This window comes from Mobula birostris, chromosome 13 (genome assembly GCF_030028105.1).
Source record: "Mobula birostris isolate sMobBir1 chromosome 13, sMobBir1.hap1, whole genome shotgun sequence".
Lineage (NCBI taxonomy): Eukaryota > Metazoa > Chordata > Chondrichthyes > Myliobatiformes > Myliobatidae > Mobula > Mobula birostris.
Genome location: NC_092382.1, coordinates 102,284,771 through 102,309,883, shown reverse-complemented (window position 1 = coordinate 102,309,883; position 25,113 = coordinate 102,284,771). Strand labels below are relative to the sequence as shown.

Below are 25,113 nucleotides of genomic sequence, written 5' to 3'. Positions count from 1 at the left end.
CCAACTTACAATCTTATCTCGATCCATCTTCACACCACTTAACGCGACGACTATACAGCTTTACCGAAAATCCAAATCCGGGATGGTGCCCCCACTTCTAACACTCAGTTATATTGGCTCCTATATGTCCAGGGGAAATCCCACCCAGCACCTGCCTGAACGCTTCCCACGGAGTCGGTTGCCGCCCGAATCAATCCCAAACATCAGTCATCAGCCAGCACACCCAGTACGTTTTACCAAACACACTTTATAGATATCACTAAGTCTATGACATTAATATAAATTCGATACAGAAAGAGAAGCAATGAAAAAAAAAAGGCGCCAACACTTATCAAAGTCTAAGATCTTCGCGCGCAACGGTTGGAGCTCAATAAATTCCTGACGACCACCCGGATCCTGTCGACTCACGTTTCGGGACCACCCGGAGTGATCGATCCGAGCCTTCCCGCACGTCCGACGTCCTCCCCGTCTCCCCTCCGACTCCCCCCAAAAACCCCGTCCACAGCCATATGATACAGCATTGTTTCCGAAAACAAAACGATACATGACCACCCATTGGTTAATAACACTCTGCTATCTATAATAATCCAAGCAACTGTCCACTTAGAGACTTTCTCAGCATTCCCCAGTATAACATAACAACAGAAGCCATTTTAAATGTAACGAAAAAGAAAGACCCCGTACACAGGTATCTGAAGCTGAGGGTTTATGAAGCACTGGCGAGGCTTCACGGAGGATTGTGAGTACTTCAGGGTGCCACATGTAATCCGGCCAGATGTGCTTGCATCGGAAAGGGTTGAAAGGAAGTTCACGGAAATGATTCCGGGATCGAAACGCTATCAAATCAGGAGCACTTGATAACTGAAACTCAGATTGATGATGGGGCGGTGGGGGATGGGGGTTGTTGGTGTTGTTGAAACCGATCGACTGTGTAAAGGCCTCGGTAAAGTAGATTTGGAGCGGAGTTTCCCTATGGTGAGAGGGTTTAGGATCAGTGGGCCCACATAGAAGACTGCCATTTTCGGAAGGATATTAGCAGTAATTACTTTGGCTTTAGTGGGGTGAATCTGCGGAATTTGTTGCCACAGCCGGCTGCGGAGATTAAGGCATGGTATTTGAGACAGAGGTTGAGTGATGTGTCATTAGTCATGTCATGAAGGGATACAGGGAGACGGCAGGATATTAGGACTGAGAGGGAAACGGATCGGCCATGATGAAATGGCCGAACAGACTCACGTCCCTGCCTCTCTGTCCTGTGATCGTATTTCGAGGCTCTGTGCTGGTGTGTGTCAGCGTCCCAAAGGATTTACACCGGGCTTGCAAACACGAAGAAAGCATTTTTTTTTTTTTTTTATCGGCAGGCATCCAAGATTCGGAATCTCCATTTCCAGGTTAGCTGTCAGTTTCCCTTTAAGGCTTTGACTGCCAATTATTACCTGTCAGTATTTAAAGGGCTCGTGCTGAAGGGCATCCATTTCTGGTGCAGTACTACAGATTGTGATTTAATCTTTGGATTTCCTTACCGTCGTCTTGTTTATTTCAAGTCTGAGTCTGAGTGTATTCCAGTCAAAACTCTACACCTGTTCACCACCACCCATAGCTCTCTGGTTACAGAAGGTATGGCGAAGTCAGGAGTCTGGGAAAATGTGTCTTTTCATTGAAGACTATGAAATTTCTACAGATGAACGTTGGGAGCATCCTGACTTGTAGCATCGCCGCCTGGAGTGTAGGCTGCAACGGACAAGGTCACTGGAGGCTGCAGAGGGATGTAGACTCAACCAACATCAGAGGCACCGCCTTCCCCAGCATCGAGGACATCTTCAAGATGCGGTGCCTCGAGAAGGCGGCTCCATCATTGAGGCCGCTCACCCCGGGGCAATTTCCCTGCTCAAAACTACCATTAGGGAACAGGTACAGAAGTCTGAACGTTCAACGATTCAGAAACACCTTCTTCCCCTTCACCACCACATTTTTGAACTGATGTGCACCACTGCAAATTGCTGTGGTTTTCATTATATTTGTTTGTAATTGACATTAATTTTACATCTTTGCACTGTACTGATGCTGCAATAAAACAAATTCCAGGCCGTGCAAGTTTCAGGTGATAAATCAAATAGCAATTCCAGTAGAATACACCCGATACGGGGGAACAAGACACTTGGCGCGCTGGTCGTCACCAGCCAGGGCACTGAGTACAGGAATCGGTAGATCACGTGGTGCAAGACGTTGGTGCGGCCGCTTTGCTTTAGGAAAAAGCAAAGAACTGGGTAGAGTGGACAGGGAGTTCTACGGGGATATTGCCAGGACTCGAAGCACAGAGTTATGGAGAGAAGGAAGGGAAGGCTGGGACTTTATTTCCTGGAGCGTAGTTGTAAATTTGCAGACTTCCATAAACACAAGAGGGGCACAGACAGAGGGAATAGGCATAGTCTTTTACCCAGGCTTGGGTTATCGAGTAACAGACGGCACAGGATTGAGGTGAGAGTGGACGGAAAGGAGAAAGAGAGAGAGATCAGGTTGACGTAGGGTTTAGAGAGAACGGGGGGGGGGAAGAGAGAGATAGGGGTAGAGAGGCGTGAGAAGGGAGGAGAGAGGTGAAACAGTTGGACAGAGGGAGCAGAAAAAGAGCGGGCGGAGAAAGGTCGAGGAAATAAGGGGAACTGAGGGGCTAGAGAGAAAGTTAGAGGAGCGGGAAAAAAAAGCGGGAAGGAGGAAATGGCGAGAAACAAGGTGAAAAAGAGAGAGAGAGAGAGAGATTTGTCGGTGTGTGGTGGGGAGAATATGGTTACGCCATTAGGGGGAGATGGAGTAGGGCGGAAGGGCAGAGAGTGTTGGGAGGAAATTTTCAAGGATCCAGGAGTAAAAGTGAAGGAGAGAAAGGAAGAGAAACTGGGGTTAGTTATTTGATTCATGTCGTCTCCACTGGCTGTTGACAGAGATTCTGGATCCTTTCAGGAATATCGCGGAACAAAGGTGCCGCCTTCTCGCAGATGAAACGCCGATCACGTTCGCAAGGGTCTTTCCCTGGGTACGAGCGGCAGTCTTTGCAGTTGGACGTTCCAGAGGACACCTTGTACAGGAGACCCCAGGCAACATTCCTGTCCAAGAGGGTTAAATGATTTAAACAGAGACAAAGCAGCTCCAGCAGAGAACCCGAGCCGAGACGGTCCACAAGCTAATCCCATAAAATCGCTCTCTCCTAACAGACTGAGTCAGTCCGCAGACTCATTGCACTCATCCACTCGCTCCCCACAGCCCCGTGTCAGTACCCAGACAGATACCACGATCCCAATGTCTCCTCACAATCTTGTGTCAGTCCCCAAACTAATTGTACTGACCCAATGATACCCTACAGCCACGTGTCTCCCCAAACGAATCCCACAGACTCGCTTTCTCACCACAGTCCTCTGTCAGTCCCCATACGAATTGATCTGGCCCACCCTCTCCTTTCAGATCTGTTTCAGTCCCCGAACAAACCCCACTATCCCACCGTCTCCCTACAGACTTCTGGCTGTCCAGAAATGAATCCCTCTGGTCGACACTCTTCCCTCGGCCCTATGTCTTTCCCAGATTAATCGTGTTGCCCCTCGCTCGACCCGAAGCTTCCTGTCAGTCTCCGAACATATCCCACTACACCGGGCTCTCACCGTCGCCCCTGGTCCGCCTCCAGACTTATACCACAGGCACCCTCTCCCCCCCTCCGTCCGTCAGTTCGCAAACTAATACTATTAACCCACGCTGTGTCCACCGCTCTGTATCGATCTCCAAACTACTCCAGTTGTCCTACTCTCGCCACTCAGATCTTTATCATTCAGCAAACAAAGGTCGCTGTTGCTCCTTCTCCTCACAGCCCGGCGACTATCTCCAAAATAATCCCACTTCACCGCGCTCTCTTCACCGACATGCGTCAGTACCGAAAAAATCCCTGTCTGCTCAGCACTCTGCACTGCCCCCTGGCGGTTTCCGAAATATTCCAACTGGCCTGTCTTTCCCCGACAGACACGTGTCGGCCTCAAAATGCTTCCATTGCAGCACACTCTCCCGACAACCACGTACAGTCTCATCACAAACTAATCCCAATCTCTCCCGTCACGACTAAGTCAACGCGAACTCTCACCCCACAGATCAGTCCAAATCTCACCCGTCTTCGCATTGTCCAATCCAGTATGCACTGTTTCTTGACACAAGATTGTCGGATACAAATCTCTGGGAAATTAAATTTATTTGATTAATGCCGAGAATCGAAAGGTATCTACAAAGCTTATCTCTGTTGATTACAGCACGAATCAACAATGGGACCGTGTGGAGGGAGCTTCTCTCTGTGCCTGACCCCAGGAGTGTGTGATAGGACTGTGTGGAGGGATATTCACTCTGTTTCTGACCCCGGGAATGGGTGATGGGACTGTGTGGAGGGAGTTTCACTCTGTGTCTGAGCCCGGGAGTGTGTGATGGGACGGTGTGGAGGGATATTCACTCTGTGTCTGACCCCGGGAGTGTGTGATGGGACGGTGCGGAGGGAGATTCACTCTGTGTCTGACCCCGGGAGTGTGTGATAGGACTGTGTGGAGGGATATTCACTCTGTGTCTGACCCCGGGAGTGGGTGATGGGACTGTGTGGAGGGAGTTTCACTCTGTGTCTGAGCCCGGGAGTGTGTGATGGGACGGTGTGGAGGGATATTCACTCTGTGTCTGACCCCGGGAGTGTGTGATGGGACGGTGCGGAGGGAGTTTCACTCTGTGCCTGACCCCGGGAGTGTGTGATAGGACTGTGTGGAGGGATATTCACTCTGTGTCTGACCCCGGGAGTGGGTGATGGAACTGTGTGGAGGGAGTTTCACTCTGTGTCTGAGCCCGGGAGTGTGTGATGGGACGGTGTGGAGGGATATTCACTCTGTGTCTGATCCCGGGAGTGTGTGATGGGACGGTGCGGAGGGAGTTTCACTCTGTGTCTGAGCCCGGGAGTGTGTGATGGGACGGTGTGGAGGGAGATTCACTCTGTATCTGACCCCGGGAGTGTGTGATGGGACGGTGTGGAGGGAGATTCACTCTGTGTCTGACCCCGGGAGTGTGTGATGGGACGGTGTGGAGGGAGATTCACTCTGTGTCTGACCCCGGGAGTGTGTGATGGGACTGTGTGGAGGGAGATTCACTCTGTGTCTGACCCCGGGAGTGTGTGCTGTGACTGTGAAGAGGCAGATTCACTCCGTGTCTGACCCCGGGAGTGTGTGTTGGGACGGTGTGAAGGGAGATTCACTCTGTGTCTGACTCAGGAAGTGTGTGATGGGAAGGTGTGGAGGGATCTTAACTCTGTGTCTGACACAGTAGGTGTGTGATTGTACGGTTTGAGAGAGATTTGCTCTGTGTCTGACTCCGGGAGTGTATGCTGGGACGGTGGGGCGGTAGCTTCACTTTGTGTCTTACATCGAGAGTGTGTGCTGGGAGTGTATTGTCGGTGTACACTCTGTGTCTGACTCCGGGAGAGGTGATGGGACGGTGGGGAGGTAGCTTCACTCTGTGTCTGACTCCGGGAGTGAGTGCTAGGAGTGTATTGTGGGTCTAAACCCTGTGTCTGACCCCGGGGTTTTTTGATGATTCCTGTGTTACTTTGGGATCTTCTCGTGGTTGGACACTTACCGCTTCATCCGTTGAATTGATTTGCAGTAGCCTTGAATCACGGTTTGAGCACTCCCGCATCGCTGAGTAGAAAGATCTCCCAAAGGTGGACACGTAATAACACCGGTCTTTGTTTGAGATCCAGTCCTTGGAACACGTTTGCTCTGGAAATCAGGAACAAAGACGAGTGAGAAACTGCGTGAATCTCCCTTCGCAAATTCCCATCACACATACCGGGGGTGACACACAGAGGGAATTTCCTTCCACGTGGTCTCATCACGCACACCTGAGATCAGACACAGAGCGAATCTCCACCCACGCCATCCCATCACACTTTACCAGGGTCAGGCACAGTGTGACGTTCCATCCACACCATCCATCACACACTACCTGGGTCAGGAACAGAGTGAATTTCGTACCACACTGTCTAATCGCACACACCCGGGGAGTGACACAGAATGAAACTCGCTCCACAACATCTTATCACAGATTCATAGGGTCAAGCATGGAGTGAAGTTCCCTCAGCATCGTCCATCTCCGGTCAGTCACAGATTGATCTACCTCTGCCCCCTCCACTGATACACTCATAGAGTCAGACACAAAGTGATGCTCGCTCCACACCGTCCAATCACAGACTCGGGGTGTCAGACGCAAAGTGATGCTTGCTCCATACTGTCCCATCACAGACTCGGGGTGTCAGACGCAAAGTGATGCCCGCTCCACACCGTCCCATCACAGACTCGCGGTGTCAGACACAGAATGATGCTCCCTCCAGACCGTCCCATCACAGACTCGGGGTGTCGGACGCATAGCGATGCCCGCTCCACACCGTCCCATCACAGACTCGCGGTGTCAAACACAGAATAATGCTCCCTCCACACCGTGCCGTCACAGACCCCAGGGATCAAACACGGAGTGAAGTTCACTCCGCAGCACCTCGTCACACAGCCTCTGCGTCAGACCCAGAGTGAAGTTCCCTCCGCCCTCTGCCATCGCACAGCAATGGGGTCAGACACAGAGAGATGATCACTCAGATGTGTGAAATCAGACACATTCACCGGAAGGCACAGTGTCCTACCTAGTCACTCACGGATTCAGACAGTGACTGACATTCTTATCCCCCCACACGCTCCCGGGGTCAGAAACATAGTGAAGCTCCCACCACACCCTCCTTTCCCAGCGTACTCTCCCGTGGTCAGACGTGGAGGGATGCTTCACCTCTGCTGCTCGTCAGAAATTGGCAAATTTCATCCTTCGTCCATTTGAAAGTTCTGAGCTTCGTTTCGAAGATGGAGAGGCTGTTGTTGAGAAAATATAGATTCTGGAAACAGTCATTGTTAGAGAGTTTCAGTTGATGGATCTGTTGTTGACAGTGGGTCTGTGTCCTGTTCATCTCCTGATCCTGTTCCCAAGGTAGCTGACATTTTTTGTCGGAGATGATCTGAGACTGACGGATCTGTGATACTGAGAGATATGGTGAAGGACGTTCAGCGTTTACAGTGAGGTGTGAGACAGCAGTACGGTATGGGCGGGTCGCGGTGAGAGATGTGTCAGTGTCACCGTGCAGTGCTGCGCGTTTCATGCTGAGGAGCGTGTAGGTGTCACGGGGACGAGTGTTGCAGTGAGGATGCGACTGTTTTCGTGTCCCAGTGGGAGGCGTGCTGTGTCACGGTACGGATGGTGTGTGTGCCACGTTGAGGGGCTTGTCATTGTCAGGAATGAGGGGCGTGCCGGTGTGACAGTCAGGAGTGTCGATGCCACCGTAAGGTATGAGTTTGCGTCATTATCGCGGTGATGGTTGTTTCCGTGTCACAGTGAGGGACATGTCGGTGTTGCGCTGAGCAACACTAAAGACAGCAGAGCAGCAGTCACTGGAGTTCCTGCGAAAAATGAGGGAAGTGCAAGGGACATCTATTCCACAGAAGAAGACATTATCGAATGGTAGAAGGACCCGACCATGGCTGACAAGTGGAGTCAGAGCCAAAGTATAAACAAAACCGAGGACGCACAAAGAAGCCAAACCTAGTGGGAAGTATGCGGACTGGGAAGCTTTTACAAACGCGGAGACGGAACCTAAGAAGGTTAGTAGGAAGATGGATTACGAAAGGGAGCTGGCGACCAATATCAAAGAAGATACTAAAAGTTTTTTTTTTTTTTTAGTATATCAAGGGAAAAAGAGACTCTTGGGTAGATATGTGTCCAATACAAATTGATGCTGGAACTATTGTAATGAGAGACGCAGAGATGGCATAGGAGCTGAATGCTTATTTTGCATCAATCTTCACAGTGGAAGACGTCTGCCGTACACCGGACATTCAAGAGTGCCAAGGAAGTGAAGTATGTGCAGTGAAAATGACGACTGAGAAGGTGCTCAGGAAACTTAATGGTCTGAGGGTGGATAAATCTCCTGGACCTGATGGAATGCACTCTCGGGTTCTGACGGAAGTAGCTGGACAGATTGCGGAGGCAGTAACAATGATCTTTAAAGAGTCGATAGATTTTGCCACAGTACCGGGTGACTGGAATATTGCAAATGTTACTCCGCTATTTAAGAAGGGTGGGAAACTCTCGACCGGCTACCCTGACATTAGTGGTTGGGAAATTGTTCTAATCGATTGTTAGGGATGAGATTACGGAGTACCTGGAGGCACATTACAGGATAGGCCACAGCCAGAAAAGGAACATCCTGCCTGGCAAACCTACTGCAATTCTTTGATGAAATTACAATCAGTGTAGACAAAGGAAGTGTAATACATATGGTGTGGATTTTCAGAAGGCATTTGATAATGCACCGCTCATGGGGCTGCTTAGAAAGAAAAGAGCCCATGGAATTACAGGGAAGTTATTAGTGTGGGTGGAGCATTAGCAGGTCGGCAGAAAGCACAGAGTGGTCAGAAAAGGATTTTGTTCTGGCTGACGGCCGCTTACCACTGGAGTTCCACAGGGGTCGCTGTTGGCACCGCTGCTTTTTACGATGCATGACAATGATTTAGTCTACGGTATGAATTGATTAGTGGTTAAATTTGCTGTTGATACAAAGATACATGGCGGAGCGAGCTGTGTTGAGGAAACAGACAGCCTGCAGATAGATTGAGAGAGTTTAGGGGAATAGGAAAGAAGTGGCAACTGAAGTACAGTGTTGGAAAGTGTATGGTCCTGTACGTTGGTGGAATAAATAAACAGGCAGACACTTATATAGTGGGAAAGAGAATTCAGAATGCAAAAATGCAAAGGCACTTGGGAGTCCTTGTGCAAAATACCCTAAAGATTAACTTCTAGGTAAAGTCGATCGTGAAGAAGGCGAATGCAATGTTGGCATTCATTTCTACAGGTACAGAATATATGAGCAGGAATCTAATGTTGAGGTTCTGTAAGACACTCATGAGACCAGACTTGGTGTATTGTGTGCAGCTTTGGGCTACTTATTTTAGAAAGGATGTCCCAACGTTGGAGAGGGTTCAGAGAAGATTGGCGAGAATGATTCCAGGAATGAAACGGCTACCGTATGAGGAACGTCTGGAAGCTCTTGGGATGTATTCCTTTGAAATCCGGAAAATTAGGGAGGGATCTCACAGAAACATTCCGAATGTTAAAAAGCTTGAACCGATCAGATATGACAAAGTTAATTTCATGGTAGGAGATTCCAGGACAGGAGTGCAAGACTTCATGATTGAAGGACGTCCATTTAGAACTGAGATGCCGAGACATTACTTTAGTCAGACGGTGAGAAATCCGTGGAATTTATTGGCACAAGCGCCTGTGGAGGCTAAGTCATTCGGTGGATTTAAGGCAAAGATGGATAGGTTCTTGATTAGCCAGGGCATCAAAGGGTATGCCGTGAAGGCACTGGAGTGGGGATGACTGGAAGAGTTGGATCAGCCCAGGACTGAATGGCGGAGCAGACTTGATGAGTCAAATGCCCTACTTCCACTCCTCTATCTTACAGACTTATGGTCTTGTGTCCCTACGTTCTCGTCTCACCTTCTAGTCGGAACAACCTTCCTACCGCTATACTATGTATTCATTTTAAAATAGTATGTATTTCAATAAGATCTCCTCTTACTCTTTTGAAACCCAGAGGGTGCATGGAGAGAAGGCAGGTACAGGGTTCTCAGTTGGACGATTAGCCATGATCATTCTGAATGGCGGTGCTGGTTCGAAGGGCCGAATGTCCTACTCCTGCACCTATTTTCTATGTTTCTATGTTTCACTCCTGTCATCCTTTTTTTCTTCACATAATTGAAGAATGTCTTGTGGTTTTCCTTTACCCTACTCGCCAAGGCCTGCTCATGCCCCCTTCTTGCTCTTCTCAGCCCCTTCTTAAGCTCCTTTCTTGCTTCCCTATATTCCTCAGTAGACCCATCGATCCTTGCTTCCTAACCCACATGTATGCTGCCTTCTTCCACCTGACTAGATTTTCCACCTCATTTGTCACCCATGGTTCCTCCACCCTACCATTCTTTATTTTCCTCTCCGGGGCAAATTTAACCCGAACATCCTGCAGGAGATCTCTAAACATCGACCACATGTCCATAGTACATTTCCGTCTACTCTACCCCATTCCACTCTCCCTTGATAAGACAGGAAATGAAACAATTTCAGCCCTATCTCACCGTGGTCAGACACAGTCTGCTGCTCTTCTTCCCCGTCGCATCACACAACACAGGGGTTAGATATGCAAGAAGCTCCCTCCACACCATCCTATCACACACTCCGGGGTGAAAAACAGAGAGACGTCTTCTCCACAAACTCCCACCATAAAATTGAGCGGTCAGGTATAGAGTTAAGCGCCTCTCACAGTGTCCATTTGCACACTCTTGGGATCAGGCACAGTGTAGCTGCTTCAGCACCTTCTGATTACTGACACCCGGAGAAAGACATGGAGTGAAGCTCTTTCTCACTCTCCCATGACACACGAGCAAGGTCAGAAACAGTCCCATCACAGACACCCGCAGTCAGTTATACAGTGTAGGTCTCCGCAAGCCATTCAGTCACACACTTCCTGATGGGTCAGACACAAATCTGGGTTCCATCCACAATGACCCGTCACACACTCCCGGGAACAGACGAAGAATGACGCTCTTGTCTCACGGGCCCATCATACTCCCCCGGTGTCAGACACAGAGTGATGCTCCTTCCACACTGTCCCGGGTTCAGCCTCAGACTGAAGCTTTCTGTCCACCACACCATCACACACTCCTTGGGTCAGGCATGGAGAGAAGCTCCCTGCACACTGTCACATCACACAGTCCTGCGGGCAAACACAGAGCGAACCTCCACCCACGGTACCCCATTACTCCCGCCCGTGATCAGATAGGAAATGAAACGTCTCGGCACCATCCCACCGCATACTCCCGTGGTCCGACACAGTATGATGCTCCTTCTACCCCGTCACATCACACAACACAGGGTCGGGAAACTGGAGATGCTCCCTCCGCACCGTTCTATCACGCAACCCTCGTATCAGACACAGAGCAGAACACCATCCAGGCACGCGTCACTGTTCCCGCTGTCAGTCACACACATGATTCCCCTCCGAAACGCATTCACCCACTCCCTACCCCCGCTATTCCTCCCCATCACACGCACACTGTGTCACAAAGAGAGTCCAATGATACACACACGGGGTGAGACACAGATTTAAGCTTCCTTCACACGGTCAGATCACACACTAAAATGGTCAGGCGCAGATGGAATCTCGCTCTCCGCGGTCTCATCACACACTACACGCTTCAGACGTGGAGCGAAGCTCCCATCCGCATTGTCCCATCACCCACTCTCGGAGTCAGACACCGAGTTTAGCTCCCTCTACAAAGCCTCGTCACGTACTGCCTGGGTCAGACACAGAGTGAATCTCTCTCTCCATGGGCTCAGCACACATTCCAGCGGTCAGCCGTACGGTGATGTTTCCTGCACACCGTCCAATTACACCCTTACACGTGCCAGATTCTGAATGTTACTCCTTCCACACCGTTTCATTACACACTCACGGGGTCAGACACAGAGTGAAGCTAAGTCCACACCGCCCCTCATATACTCGCTGAGTAAGAGATCAGAATTTAGAACCTTCTCCAAAGTCCAATCTCACACAGCGTTGGTCAGACACACTGTGAACCTCTCTCTCCACAACCCCATCACACACTCCAGCTTTTAGACACGGAAAGAAACTGCCTTAGCACACACGACAAATATCGGAGGGAGACCTATTCTCCCTCTCCGTCTTCTTAACACACCACAGAGCAAACTGTCTGACACAGAGGGAAGCTACCTCCTCACCGTCTCATCACACACCCCCGAGAATAACACAATGCGAATCTCCCTCCTCACATCCAATAACACACTCCCGTGGTCAGACACAGAATGAATCTCCCTCCACACGGTCACATCACACACCACCGAGTCTAACAAAGTGTGAACCTCCCTCCTTACGTTTCATCACACACTCCCTGGCGATTCACAGAGTAAAGCTCTCTCTGAACCGTCCCATCACACCCGCCTGTGTTCACACACAAAGCGAAGTACCACCCTCACCCTCCCAGGGCACACTCACGGGGTCAGACCACCTTCACAACATCCAATCAATCCAGTGTCACATAGAGTGAACTCCCCTCTGTACTATCCCATCACACACTCCCAGATATTCACAAAGTCAGACATAGAGTGAAGTTGTAATGTTATGTCGCACAATCCCGTGGTCAGACACAGAGTTAATCCACCTCCACACCGTCCCGTGACACTCTCCTGGGTTCAGTGACAGAGGGAAACTTCCTCCACGCAGCACCATCACACACTCACCCGTCAAACACAGAGGGAATCTCCTTCCATACGATCTCTTTGCATACTGCCGATGTCTAGCACAGAGTCACTCTTCCTCTCTCTCTCGCGCCCTGTGATGAGGAGCGGGTTAAAGAAGGGGATGATGGCTCACCTCTTCTGCTGGTCAACAATTCACAGATTTGAGCCATGCTGCCGTTGACAGATTTGTACTTCGTTTCCATCTTAGTGAACTGTTGACGGAGATCAGATATCTCAGATATCTTGAATTGAAGGGTTGAGTTTAACTCATGGCAGTTTCGGTCGAGGTTGATCATAGATTGACGAATCTGTGATACTGAGAGAGATGATGAAGGATGTTTAGCGTTTACAGTAATACCTGAGTCAGCATCAAGCTACCGAGCGGGTCACAGAGAGTATTGTGTCAGTGTCACGTTGAAGGTTGTCACCGTGAGAGACGTCGGCGTGTCGTGTCACGCTGAGGGGTATATTAATGTGTTGGTGAAGGTTATGTTGTTGTCACAATTGGGGTCTGCGTCAATATCGTGCAGGTTGTGTTCGAGTTGCTCTGAAGACCGTGGCGGTGTCACCGTGATAGGTGATTCTGTGCCCCGGCGAGAGTTGTGCTGGGTCGCAATGAAGTGTATCGCGATGTCACGGTGAGTGAAATGTCAGAATAATGGTCTTGGTGTTGTCACGGTGAGTGGAGTATCTGTGTCATGGTGTGGGGTGTGCTTGTCTCACAGAGAGGAATGTGTTTGTGTCACGGTGACAGACATGTCATTGCCACGGTGGTTGTAACAGTGTCAGGCTGAGGTGTTTTGGTATCACGCTAAGAGGTTTGCCTGTGTCAGAATGAGGCGTGGGTAATTGCCTCAGTGAGCGGTGCATCGGCGTTATGTTGAGCGGTGATACTGTCTCGGTCAGGGGTGTTACAGTGACTTCTGAATCTTTGTCACGAGGCGGTGCAGATCACGACGAGGAGCGTGAAGGTGTCACAGTGTACGGTACCACAGTGTCACAGTGAAAACCGTGTCGATGTCATTTTGAGGTGTGTTTCGCTGCTGCCTTGAGGAGTTTATCAGTAACACGGTCAGTGGGAATGTCGATGTTACAGTGAGGGGTACGTTGCGGTCAGTGTGACTGCCACGGGTGTGTAACGTCCATGGTCCGTGTCCGTGTTGCGGTTAGGAGTGTATCTGTGTCTCGTTGAAGGTCGTGGCCGTGATACGGTGACTGAATTGTTCATGTTCTGGTGAATGGCGTGCCGGTGTCAGGATGAGTCTTGATTGTGTTACGGTGAATGCCGTGTCTTTATCATGGTTATAAGCCATATGACCAGAAAACAAAGGAACAGAAGTCGGCCATTCGGCCCATCGAGTCTACTCCGCCATTTTATCATGAGCTTATCCATTCTCCCATTTAGTCCCTCTCCCCCGCCTTCTCACCATAACCTTTGATGCCCTGGCTACTCAGATACCTATCAATCTCTGCCTTAAATACATCCAATGACTTGGCCTCCACTGCCGTCCGTGGCAACGAATTCCATAGATTCACCACCCTCATGCTAAAAAAAAACAAAAAATCTTCGCATCTCTGTTCTGAATGGGCTCCCTTCAATCCTTAAGTCATGCTCTCTCGTACTAGACTCCCCCATCATGGGACACAACTTTGCCACATCCACTCTGTCCATGCCTTTCAACATTCGAAACGTTTCTATGAGGTCTCCCCTCATTCTTCTAAACGCCAAGGAATACAATCCAAGTGCGGACAAGCGTTCCTCATATGTTAACCCTCTAATTCCCAGAGTTATTCTCACGAATCTTCTCTGCACCTGCTCCAACGTCAGCACATCCTTTCCCAAAGAAGGAGCCCAAAACTGCCCACAGTACTCAGATTGATGTCTCACCAGCGCCTTATAGAGCCTCAACATCGTATCCCTGCTCCTATACACTGTTCCTCCAGAAATCAATGCCAACATCGCATTCGCCTTTCTCACCACCGACTCAACCTGGAGGTTAACCTGAAGGGTATCCTGTACGACGATTCCCAAGACCCGTTGCATCTCAGAACTTTGAATTCTTTCCCCATTTAAATAGTAGTCTGCCCGTTTATTTCTTCTGCCGAAGTCCATGATCATACTCTTTCCAACATTGTAATTCATTCTTCACTTCTTTGCCCATTCTTCCAATCTATCCAAGTTCCTCTGCAGACTCTCCATTTCCTCAGCACTACCGGCCTCTCCACCTATCTTAGTTTCATCAGCAAACTTAGCCACAAAGGCATATATTGCATAATCCAAATCGTTGATATACAATGTAAAAAGAAGCGGCCCCATCACGGACCACTGTGGAACACCACTGGTAACCGGCAACCAGCCAGAATAGGATCTCTTTATTCCCATTCTCTGCTTCCTGCCAATCAGCCAACGCTCTATCCACTTATGTAACTTTCCTGTAATTCAATGGCCGCTTATCTTGTTAATTAGACTCATGTGTGGCCCCTTGTCAAAGGCCTTCTGAAAATCCAAATATACAACATCCACTGTATCTCCCTTGTCTAGCCTACTGGTAATTTCCTCAAAAATTTATAATAGGTTTGTGAGGCAGAATTTCCCTTGAAGGAATCCATGCTGAGTTCTGCCTATCTTGTCAGATGCCTCCAGGTACTCTGTAACCTCAGCCTTGACAATCAACTCCAACAACTTCCCAACCACCGAAGTCAAGCTAACAGGTCTATAATTTCGTTTTTGCTTCCTTGTGCCCTTGTTAGATAGCGGAGTGAGATTTGCAATCTTCCAGTCCTCCGGAACCATGCCAGAATCTATCGACTTTAGAAAGATCATCGCTAATACCTCCGCAATCTCCACAGCTGCTTCCTTCAAAACACGAGGGTGCATTCCATCTGCTCTGGGAGATTTATCTACCTTTAGACTATTCAGTTCCCTGAGTAATTTTTCTGTCGTTTTTGTGACTGCGCACACTTCTCTTCCCTGCCATCCTTGAGTGTCCAGTATACTGCTGATGTCTTCCTCAGTGAACACTGATGCAAAATACTCGTTCATTTCCTCCGCCATCTCCTTATCTCCCATTACAATTTCTCCAGCATCATTTTCTATCGGTCCTATGTCTACTCTCACCTGTATTTGACTCTTTATATACATGAAAAACCTTTTAGTATATTCTTTGATATTATTTGCTAGTTTCCTCTCATAGTTAATCGTTTCCCTCTTAATGACCTTAGTTTCCTTTTGTAAGCATTTAAAGATTTCCCAACCCTCTATCTCCCACTACTTTTGCTTCCTTGTATGCCCTCTCCTTAGCTTTAACTTTGGCTTTGACTTCTCTTGGCAACCATGGTTGCATCCCTTTTCCACTCGAAAATTTCTTCTTTTTTGGAATATACCTGTCTTGCACATTCATCGTTCCTTGCAAAAACTGCAGCCACTGCTACTCTGCTGTCTTTCCCGCCACTCTCCTTTCCAGTCAACTTTGGCCAGTTCCTCTCTCATGCCACTGTAATTTCCTTTACTCCAGTGAAATAACGACACATCAGATTTCGGCTTCTCTTTTTCTAATTTCACAGTGAACTCAATAATGTTATGATCACTGCCTCCTAAGGGTTCCTTCACGTCAATATCTCCAATCACCTCCGGTTCATTACACAATACCCAATCCAGTACAGCCTATCCCCTAGTAGGCTCAACAACAAGCTGTTCTAAAAAGCCATCGCGCAGACATTCTACAAATTCTCTCTCTTGAGATCCAGTGCTGACCTGATTTTCCCAATCTACTCGCATGTTAAAATCCCCCACAATTATCATAACACTGCCCTTCTGACAAGCTTTTTCTATTTCCAGTTGTAATTTGTAGTCCACATCCCTGCAGCTCTTCGGAGGCCTATAAATAACTGCCATCAGGGTCCTGTTACCCCTGCTATTTCTTAGCTCAACCCATAAAGATTCTGCACCTTCCGATCCTATATCACCTTTTTCTAATGATTTAATATCATTTCTTACGTCCCCCTCTGCCTACCTTCCTATCCTTCCGATACACCGTGTATCCTTGGACGTTCAGCTCCCAGAGACATGCACCCTTTAGCCAGGTCTCAGTGATGGCCACAATATCATACCTGCCAATCTGTAGCTGTACGACAAGATCATCCACCTTATTCCTTATGCTGCGTGCATGTAAGTACAACACCTTAATACCAGTATTTGATACTTTTTGCTTTGATTTCACTGTAAATTTATTGCACTGCAACTCATCCCAATGGCTACACATTTGCCCCATCACGTGCCTATGTTTCCTGACATCTTTACTGCTCACTATCTTAGATTTATTTCTGTTTTCCCCTTCCTCCGCTCTATCATTCCGGTTCCCATTCCCCTGCCAAATTAGTTTAAACCCTCCCTAACAGCTCTATTAAACTTTCCTGCCAGGATATTGGTCGCCTTCGGGTTTATGTGTAACCTGTCCTTTTTGGACAGGTCATACTTCCCCCAGAAAAGATCCCAATTATCCAAGAATCTGAACCCCTGCCCCCTACGCCAGTCTCTCAGCCAGGCATTCATCTGCCTGATCCGACTACTCTTGCCCTCGCTTGCACGTGGCACAGGTAGCAATCCCGAGATTACTACCCCGGAGGTCCTGCTTCTCAGCTTCCTTCCTAACTCCTGGAAATCTCTCTTCAGGACCTCCTCCTTTGTCCTATCTATGTCATTAGTACCAACATGTACCAAGACAACTGGCTGCTCACCCTCTCCCTTTAGAATATTCAGGACTCGATCCGAGACACCCCGTACCCCGGCAGCTGGGAGGCAACATACCATGCAGGTAACTCTGTCAGGCTCACAGAATCTCCTGTCTGTTCCCCTGACTATGGAATCCCCCACGACTACCGCATTTCCCTTCTCCCTCCTTCTCTCCTGCACAACAGCGCCAGTCTCAGTACTAGAGACCCGGTCACCGTGAGCGCCCCCTGTCAGGTCATCCCCCTCAACAGGATCCAGAACTAGATATTTGTTGCTGAGGGGGACAGCCACAGGGGTGTTCTCCACTATCCGGGCATTTCCTTTCCCTCTCTTGACAGTGACCCACTGTTCTGACTCCTGTAGCCTAGAGATGACTACTGACTCCTGTAGCCTAGGGATGACTAACTCCCTGTAGCTCCTGCTATCACCTCTTCACTTTCCCTGATAAGCACTAGGTCATCAAGCTGCAGCTGCAGATCCCTAACACGGTCTTTGAGGAGCTGCAACTCGGTGCACCTGGCGCAGATGTGGCCATCAGGGAGTCTGGAAATCTCCCAGGATTCCCACATCTGACACCCTGAACAAAGCACTAACCCTGCAGGCATGCTATCTAATTCTACACGAATGAAACAGGAAAAATAAGTCTACTCACCCACTTACCTCGCCAAACAGACAAACTTTTTAAACCGTTAGCTGTGAGAGCCCTGCTGTTCCTGTCTGTCCGGGCCGATTCGCGAAAGGGGTGGGGGGGGGGGAGAGAAAACAAGAGTTGGCGCTTCGCTCTCGCCTCTTCCCGTTTATCACCGAAGCCCGTTGCAGCCAAAGCCCTACACTCTGCTACCGCTGACACCGCTGCCCGCTCCGACAGCTGCCCGGCAGTATCATTGGCATAGTGGGAAATGTGTCAGTGTTACGGCCAGAGATATGGTCGGTGTTACGGTGAGGGGTGTGTTGGTGTCATGTTCAGGGGTGTGCCGTCATCACTGTGAGATTTCACGCGAACATTTCATTCCACACTGTTTGTCCACTCTCTGACTCCATCCAGACTCACCATAGATCGAGAGCCCGGCCACTATGGCGATGAGGACGGACGTAAATAGGCAGAGTAGGCAGATCTTCATGTATCGTCTATTTTCGATGTGCTGTTTCGGCTCCTGTTCATGCGCACCTGTAGAGCGCGCATTTAGTGTGTGTCTGTCTGAGTTCAGCCGTGTCCCCTACTGCGACCCCCTTCCACCCACCATTCACGCTTTCTCCTTCCACCACGATCACGAGAAGAAGGATATGGCCACCTCACTATAGGAAGGATGTGGAAGCTTCGGAAAGGATAGAGAGGTGATTTACCAGGATGCTGCCAGGTTTAGAGAGTATGCATTATGATCAAAGATTAAGGGAGCTAGGGGTTTCCTCTTTGGAGAGAAGGCCGATGAGAGGAGGCACGATAGATCTTCAAGGTTTAAGAGGAATAGATAGAGTGGACAGCAAGCGCCTCTTCCCCAGGAAACCATTGCTCAACATAAGAGGACATGTCTTTAAGGGAAGGGATGTGAAGTTCAAGGGAGATATTAGAGGAAGTTTTTTTTTACTCAGAGAGTGTTTGGTGCGTGGAATTCACTGCCTGAGTCAGTGGTGGAAGGAGATACACTCGTGAAGTTTAACAGACTACTAGACAGGTATATGGTGGAGTTTAAGATGTTTATTTTATGGGAGGCAGGGTTTAAGGGTCGGCACGACATTGTGGGCCGAAGGGCCTGTACTGTGAAGAACTATTCTATGTTCTATGTTAAGTCATCCTCTCCCTCTCTCAATCCCATCTATTTTTATCCGTCATCGCTGAGAGTCCTAAATCCTGTACTGGGCAAAGGCTGTCTAATGTCTGGCTGTTTCTGTTTCTGCTTCTGAGCTGAACTGTGAAGTTAGAGTCGAGGACGTTGTCTTCGTGAACTTCAATTGGACATTTGACTGGGACCCTCAGAGGAGGCTTATACAGACGATTAGGAAACCTGGGATCCACGGGGAATTGGTCGTCCGGATTCAGAGTTTATTATTTTTCATAGTTGAATTGCTGTTACACAGCTTTGTTCTTTTCTTACACGTGGGATATATGACGGTCTTGTAGGGATTAACATGTTGTGGGGGGTATGGTAACGTAGTGGTTAGCAAACGCTTTACATTACCAGCGAACCGGGTTCAGCTCCCGCTGCCGCTTGCATTGAGTTTGCACCTTATCCCGTGAGCCAGTAGGATTCTTCCGGGTGCCCCGGTTTCCTCCCACATTCCAAAGACGCTCCAGCTGGGACATACATCGGTCAATGTCAATTATCCCGTCATTAGGCTAGGAATAATTTGGGGAATTGCCGGGCAGCGCGGCTTGAAGTGCCGGAAGAGCCGATTCCACACCGTTTATTAATAAATATGTAAATCCAAGGACAATTTTAAAGCTCTGAATTTCAAGGTTGTATATGATGCATTAGGACCGACTTCAAAGAAACTGAATATGAGTGGGTTGGTAAAATTGCATATGACATAAAATTCGTGGTGTGGTGGACAGTGTAGAAGATCGCCAATACATTCAGTGGGTTTGGATCTGTTAAAGATCTGAGTCAATAATGGTAGATGAGTTTATCCCGGGTTAGTGTGAGGTTTTGCGCTCTGGAAATTCAGTTGTATAGGGACAGGACACCTGCAACGGCAAGGCGCTTAACTGTGCATTCGAAAGAGATTTGGGCTTTATTACGCAGGTCAATGGGGTGTAACAGAGTTGACTGCAGACGGGCCTTTTATATAAATCTTCTGGTGGGAGTTTCATTCACAAGATTGCGATGCATGGGATTCACGGTGAATGGGCCATTTGGATTCGAAGTTGACTTGCCCACCGAACAGAGTGGGCGGCGGTCGCAGGTTGGCCGCCCGTGACTGGTTGTGTTCCGCACGGATCGGTGCCGCCTGTGGCAAAGACTTGGACGGAAGCTTCGTGTTCAACACGGCTTTGTGCGTTTAGGACATGCTGCCTCGCAGATACCGTAAAGTATTTACACACACAGAACACAGACTGACCAGCACAGCCCCTCGGCCCACAAAGTTGTCCCCGATACATGAATTCCTCATCAAATGGATAACCATCCTCATCTCTTTTGCCTACACAATCTCCATATCTCTCCGTTTCCTTCACATTCATCGGCTTACCTAAATATCTCGTTAAACTCTTTACTGTGCCTGTCTCTAACCCCAACCCAGGAAGCGCAAATCCAGGCACCACTCTCTGTGTCCAAACAACAGACTCTTTACACCTCTATTCAAACCTCACCAATTCACTTCGGTTGCATGCACTCTGGGATTTGATATTTCAGCCCCAGGGGAGAAAATAAAAAAAGATACGGTTTGTCTGTCTATCTCTTTTTCTCATAATCTAACAAAACTCTATCAGATCTCCTCTCGTCATCCTCAGAGCCGGTGAAGACAACTCAATTCTCTACATCCTCTCCGCACAGCTTGTGCCCTCTCATCCAGGCAGCATCCTGGTAAACCACTTCTGCAGCCTCTCCAAAGTTTCGGCATCCTTTCTGTAATGGGGCGACCACAAATGAACAGGAGGCAAAGTGTGAGGATAAAGGGTGTGTTTCCTGGTTGGCTGCCGGTGACTTGTGGTGTTCCACAGGGTTCCGTGTTGTGAATTATTCCTTTCTATATTATGTCAAAGACTTGGATGATTGAATTAATGCGCTGTGTGGAGATTGGTGGAGGAGAGTTAGCTTTGAGGAAGGAAGGGGCCGTAGAAGGACAGGAGTCACAGGTGGACAGGGCGGTGAAGAAGGTGTTTGGCACGCTCGCGTTCACCGGTCAGGACACTGAGTTCGGGAGTTGGGAGGTCACTTTGCAGTTGTACAAGATGCCGGCGAGGCCGGAATCGGAGCTGGGTGTTTAGCTTTGTTGGCCGTGTTGTAGGAAAAATGTCACTCAGCTGGAAAAAGTGCAGAGGGAAATATACGAGGATGTTGCGGGGACTCGAGGGACCTAGTTAGGAGATGTCGTGCAGTTCTGAACTTTAATCCTTGGAGCGTAGGACTGACCTTACAGAGGGACATTCTTCCTTGGAGTGCACTGGTGACCTTACAGAGGTGTATAAAACCACGAGGGGCACAGACAGGGTGAATGCGCATATCAAGGAGAATCGCGGAAGAGAGTGCACACGCAGAAAGTGAGAGAGTAAAAAAATAATTGGGTACCCTTGTGACAAAAGTTTGTAACCAATTGGCGGTCCGTATGTGGAACGAGATGCAAGAAATGTGGCTGAAGGAGAGAAATGTTAAGCACTTAAAATACACACACTTCCGCATATGACATAATGAGGTCATAATGGTGAACTCTGACCTGTTTGGGCATTGGTTGTCTGCTTGCGGGATCCTGCGGCAATGGGAGGGGCCTCGTCCTCACCGATGACGGGCTCGTCTTTCGGACAGTTCACCTCTGCGTAGGTGCAGCTCAGACCAGCTGGGGCGTCGAGCGAGGGAGGATGAGAGAGAAGGGAAGAGAAAGAGGAGGGAGGACAGCGACAGCGAGCAGTTAGAGGCGAAGGGAGAGCAGGGAGAGAGAGTATGTTAAGTGAAGCGGAGAAAGGATGAAAGACAAAGAGAAAGAAGTTGAAGGAACGGGTGAAGACGGGGGAGAAAAAGGATGAGAGATGGATGGAAAAGAGGAGACAATGATGAACGATAGGGCAATGGACGACGAATTGGGAGTGAGTGAATGGGGAGAGAGTATGGGTATGAGATACGGAGAGAGTGGCAGAGGGAAGAACGGAAGGGAGAGGCAGAGGGGCGAGAGAAAGCAAAGAGAGCGGAGGAAGATAGGAGACAGATAGAAGGAGAAAATTGGGAGTGCAAGGGGGTAAGAGGCAGAAGAAGAGAGAGAATGTGAGAGATGGGAAGGGAGAGGAGGGAAAGCATGAGCGAGAGGGAAAAAGGGGAAGGGATCATCAAAGAGATGATGTTGCGGAGCGGGAGATAAGCGGAAAATGGGGCGAAGGGGAGAGAACAAGGAGAAAATGAAGGAAGGAGAAACGGGGCAAATTGCAGAAGGTCAGAGAATGAGCACAGAATGAGGGAAAGAGTGCGAAGGAGAGAGCGAGAGTGAGGAAGGGAGAATGGTGGAGTGTGATAGAGGGGCCAATACGGAGAGTCGGGCAAGTGAGGGAAGGGAGAGTGGTTGATATTGGGGGAAAAGGGGGAGTGGGTGGAAGAAGGGCGGGAAAGAGGAGGGGAGAGTTTAGTGGGAAGGGAGAGAGGGATGGGGAGAGAGAGAGGGGTGTTGATAGACGAGCGAGTTTAGAGAGAGTGGGCAAAAGAAGGGGAATGGAGAGAGGGGTAGTGGGAGAAAGTGGTAGAAAAGATGGAACGGTTTAGAAGGGAAGGGAGAGTGGAGGGAATGAGGTGTGAGGAGCAAGGGGTAAAGGAGAGGGGAGAAGGGAGGGGAAGTAGGGAGAGAGAGGAGGTATAGGAGAAAAGAAAAAGGGAGACAGGGTGATCAGAAGAGAGAGAAAGATGGTTAGAATTTTCGGAGAACCGTTCAAATTCTGCAACGCTGTCTCCTCTCCGCCTCCTCCATGCCCCCCCTCGTCCTCAGCACCCCTCCAATGGTGTTCCCGACTTACCAACCCCTCCCACAGATGTCCCTCCTTTCCTCACCGACCGCTCCAACGGCGCTCCTTCTGCTCCGTGCCCCACACAGCTCCCCGTCCTCAATGTCCCTTTATCCTCACCGATGATTCACACGGCAATCCCTCCTCACCCAATTCCATGGCACACTCACCACTCCACGCCTCCCAGAGCACCCCTCCTTTCCGACGCCTTCCACAGCACTGCCCCGTTCCCGATCCCACAACGCTCCGTCCACACATCCCCTCGCAGAATGCACCGTCCCCACCAAACACAGCTCCTTTCTGCCATGGTGCTGAATACCCACCGTACCTCACAGAGCGCACCCTCCACACCGACACTCCCACAGACCTCCCACATCATGGCCAAAGCCACCGGTTCCCTCCTTCTTATTCTACAGCAGCTTATCATTAGGGTCAACTGTGCGCATGCGCTGAGATCTCTCGACAGGAGCGGACACGTTACCTAAACACAGTCAATTCAACAAAAATGATACTGACCTCCATCTCTCCGGACCCGAGGAGCGGAGAGGGCCGTGACGTTAAGTTCCACGTACGATACATCAGGTTCAGCTGGGAACACAACAGTAAGGGTGAGAATCAGGTTGAAGATCCCTCCGCACCGTCGTATGATACACTCCCGGGTTCAGACACAGAGTAAAACTCCCTCCACAACTTCACATGACATACTCCCGGGTTCTGACACAGAGTGAAGCTCCCTCCACACCGTCCATAACACCCTCCTGGGACAGGCACAGAGTGAAACTCCCTCCACACAGTCCAATCACATATTCCCTAGAGAGAAACACAGTGAATCTCTCTCCACAATGTCCCTTCACAGATTCTCGAGTCAGTCACTGAGTAAATCTCCCTTCACAGCGACTCGTCATAAGCTCCTAGTGTCAGGCACCAAGTAAAGCGCCCTTAGCACTGACCGACCAACCCTCCTCCCCGGTGTCAGGCACAGTGTGTAGCTCCGTACACGCTATCCCATCGCATATTTCCAGGGTGTCAGACACAGTGTTAAGCTCTCTCCTTCTCTCCGCACCACTCACCTCTCGAAGGAGATTGTGAGTCCGCTCCTGCGAAATGCATGTTCGCGTAGGTCTCGCTCTCATCCATCCTATCGAGTTCTTGAGCTCCTGAAAGATATGGGAGAGTGTTTGAGCGTGTGTGGAATGAAAGTGGTGGGGGCAGGGTAGTGTGAAATAGAGGGAGAGGAGAGATATGGAGAGTGCTGGACATGGGACACAAACCCAACCCACTCTCTCTCTTCCTCGTCCTCTGTCTTCTCTGTCTTCCCTTCCTTATCGCACGGCACTCTCTCTCTCTCTCTCTCTCTCTCTCTCTCTCTCTCTCTCTCTCTCTCTCTCCTCTCTCCTTCCTCAGTTTTCTCCCATTCCCACTCTCTTTCCTACCACATCTCCCACTACACTTACCGCTTCCGACTTGACGAAGGTGGGGAAGGCGTTGGGTGTTATTTTTGCCTCGGGACACCCATCCCTCTCTCACATTCTCCAGTCCAATTCCCCACCCTCCCCCCTCGTTCACTCCGACTCTCTTCTTCCTGTTTCTGTCCCTTCTTTCCACATCCTCCTTTGCTTCCCCTTTCCCTCCCCCACACCGTTCCTCTTTCCCTCTGCACTACTCGTCCCTCCGTGTGCCCTTCCCCCACCCCTCTCCCTCACTACCACCCTCACCCTCACCCGCTCCTTTTCTCCCTCTCCCCATTCCACCCTTCCCCACTACCTCCCTACCTCCAGCCGTTCCTGAAGTCTTGAATTGTGTGTCTGCTTCTAAGATTGCGTGTGTGTGTGTGTGTCTGAGAGCCGTTATGAAGCAGAGGAAAGAGGAAGGAAGCGGAGGCGTGGAGTGGGCGGGGACGGGGTGGTGAGATTGCACATAGGAAAGGAATCACATGGTAGCTTTATCTACACAGAACTGTGGACAGGCTCGGAAGCCCTAGGGAGCTACGGATTTACTCTTTGGAGAGAAGGAGGATGAGAGGAGACATGATAGAGGTGTACAAGATAATAAGAGGAATTGATAGAGTGGATAGCCAGCGCCTCTTCCCCAAGGCACCACTGCTCAATACAAGAGGACATGGCTTTAAGGTAAGGGGTGGGAAGTTCAAGGGGGATATTAGAGGAAGGTTTTTTTACTCAGAGAGTGGTTGGTGCGTGGAATGCACTGCCTGAGTCAGTGGTGGAGGCAGATACACTAGTGAAGTTTAAGAGGCTACTGGAAAGGTATATGGAGGAATTTAAGGTGGGGCTTATATGGGAGGCAGGGTTTGAGGGTCGGCACTGCATTGTTGACC

General features: G+C 49.5%; 1 protein-coding gene across 1 annotated transcript; it reads right to left on the bottom strand.

The window, feature by feature from the left end:
- Nucleotides 1-227: 227 nt before the first annotated feature.
- On the bottom strand, nt 228-24,314 carry LOC140207222 (uncharacterized). The gene is made up of 9 exons (XM_072275628.1): nt 24,233-24,314; nt 23,849-23,935; nt 23,295-23,366; nt 21,512-21,631; nt 18,192-18,308; nt 12,542-12,724; nt 5,635-5,777; nt 4,142-4,206; nt 228-3,098 (listed from the first exon to the last, which is right to left on the bottom strand). Exons 2-9 carry the CDS (start codon nt 23,913-23,915, stop codon nt 2,909-2,911), a joined length of 957 nt encoding a protein of 318 aa, XP_072131729.1. The 5' UTR covers nt 23,916-23,935; nt 24,233-24,314; the 3' UTR covers nt 228-2,908.
- Between the last annotated feature and the right edge of the window lie 799 nt (nt 24,315-25,113).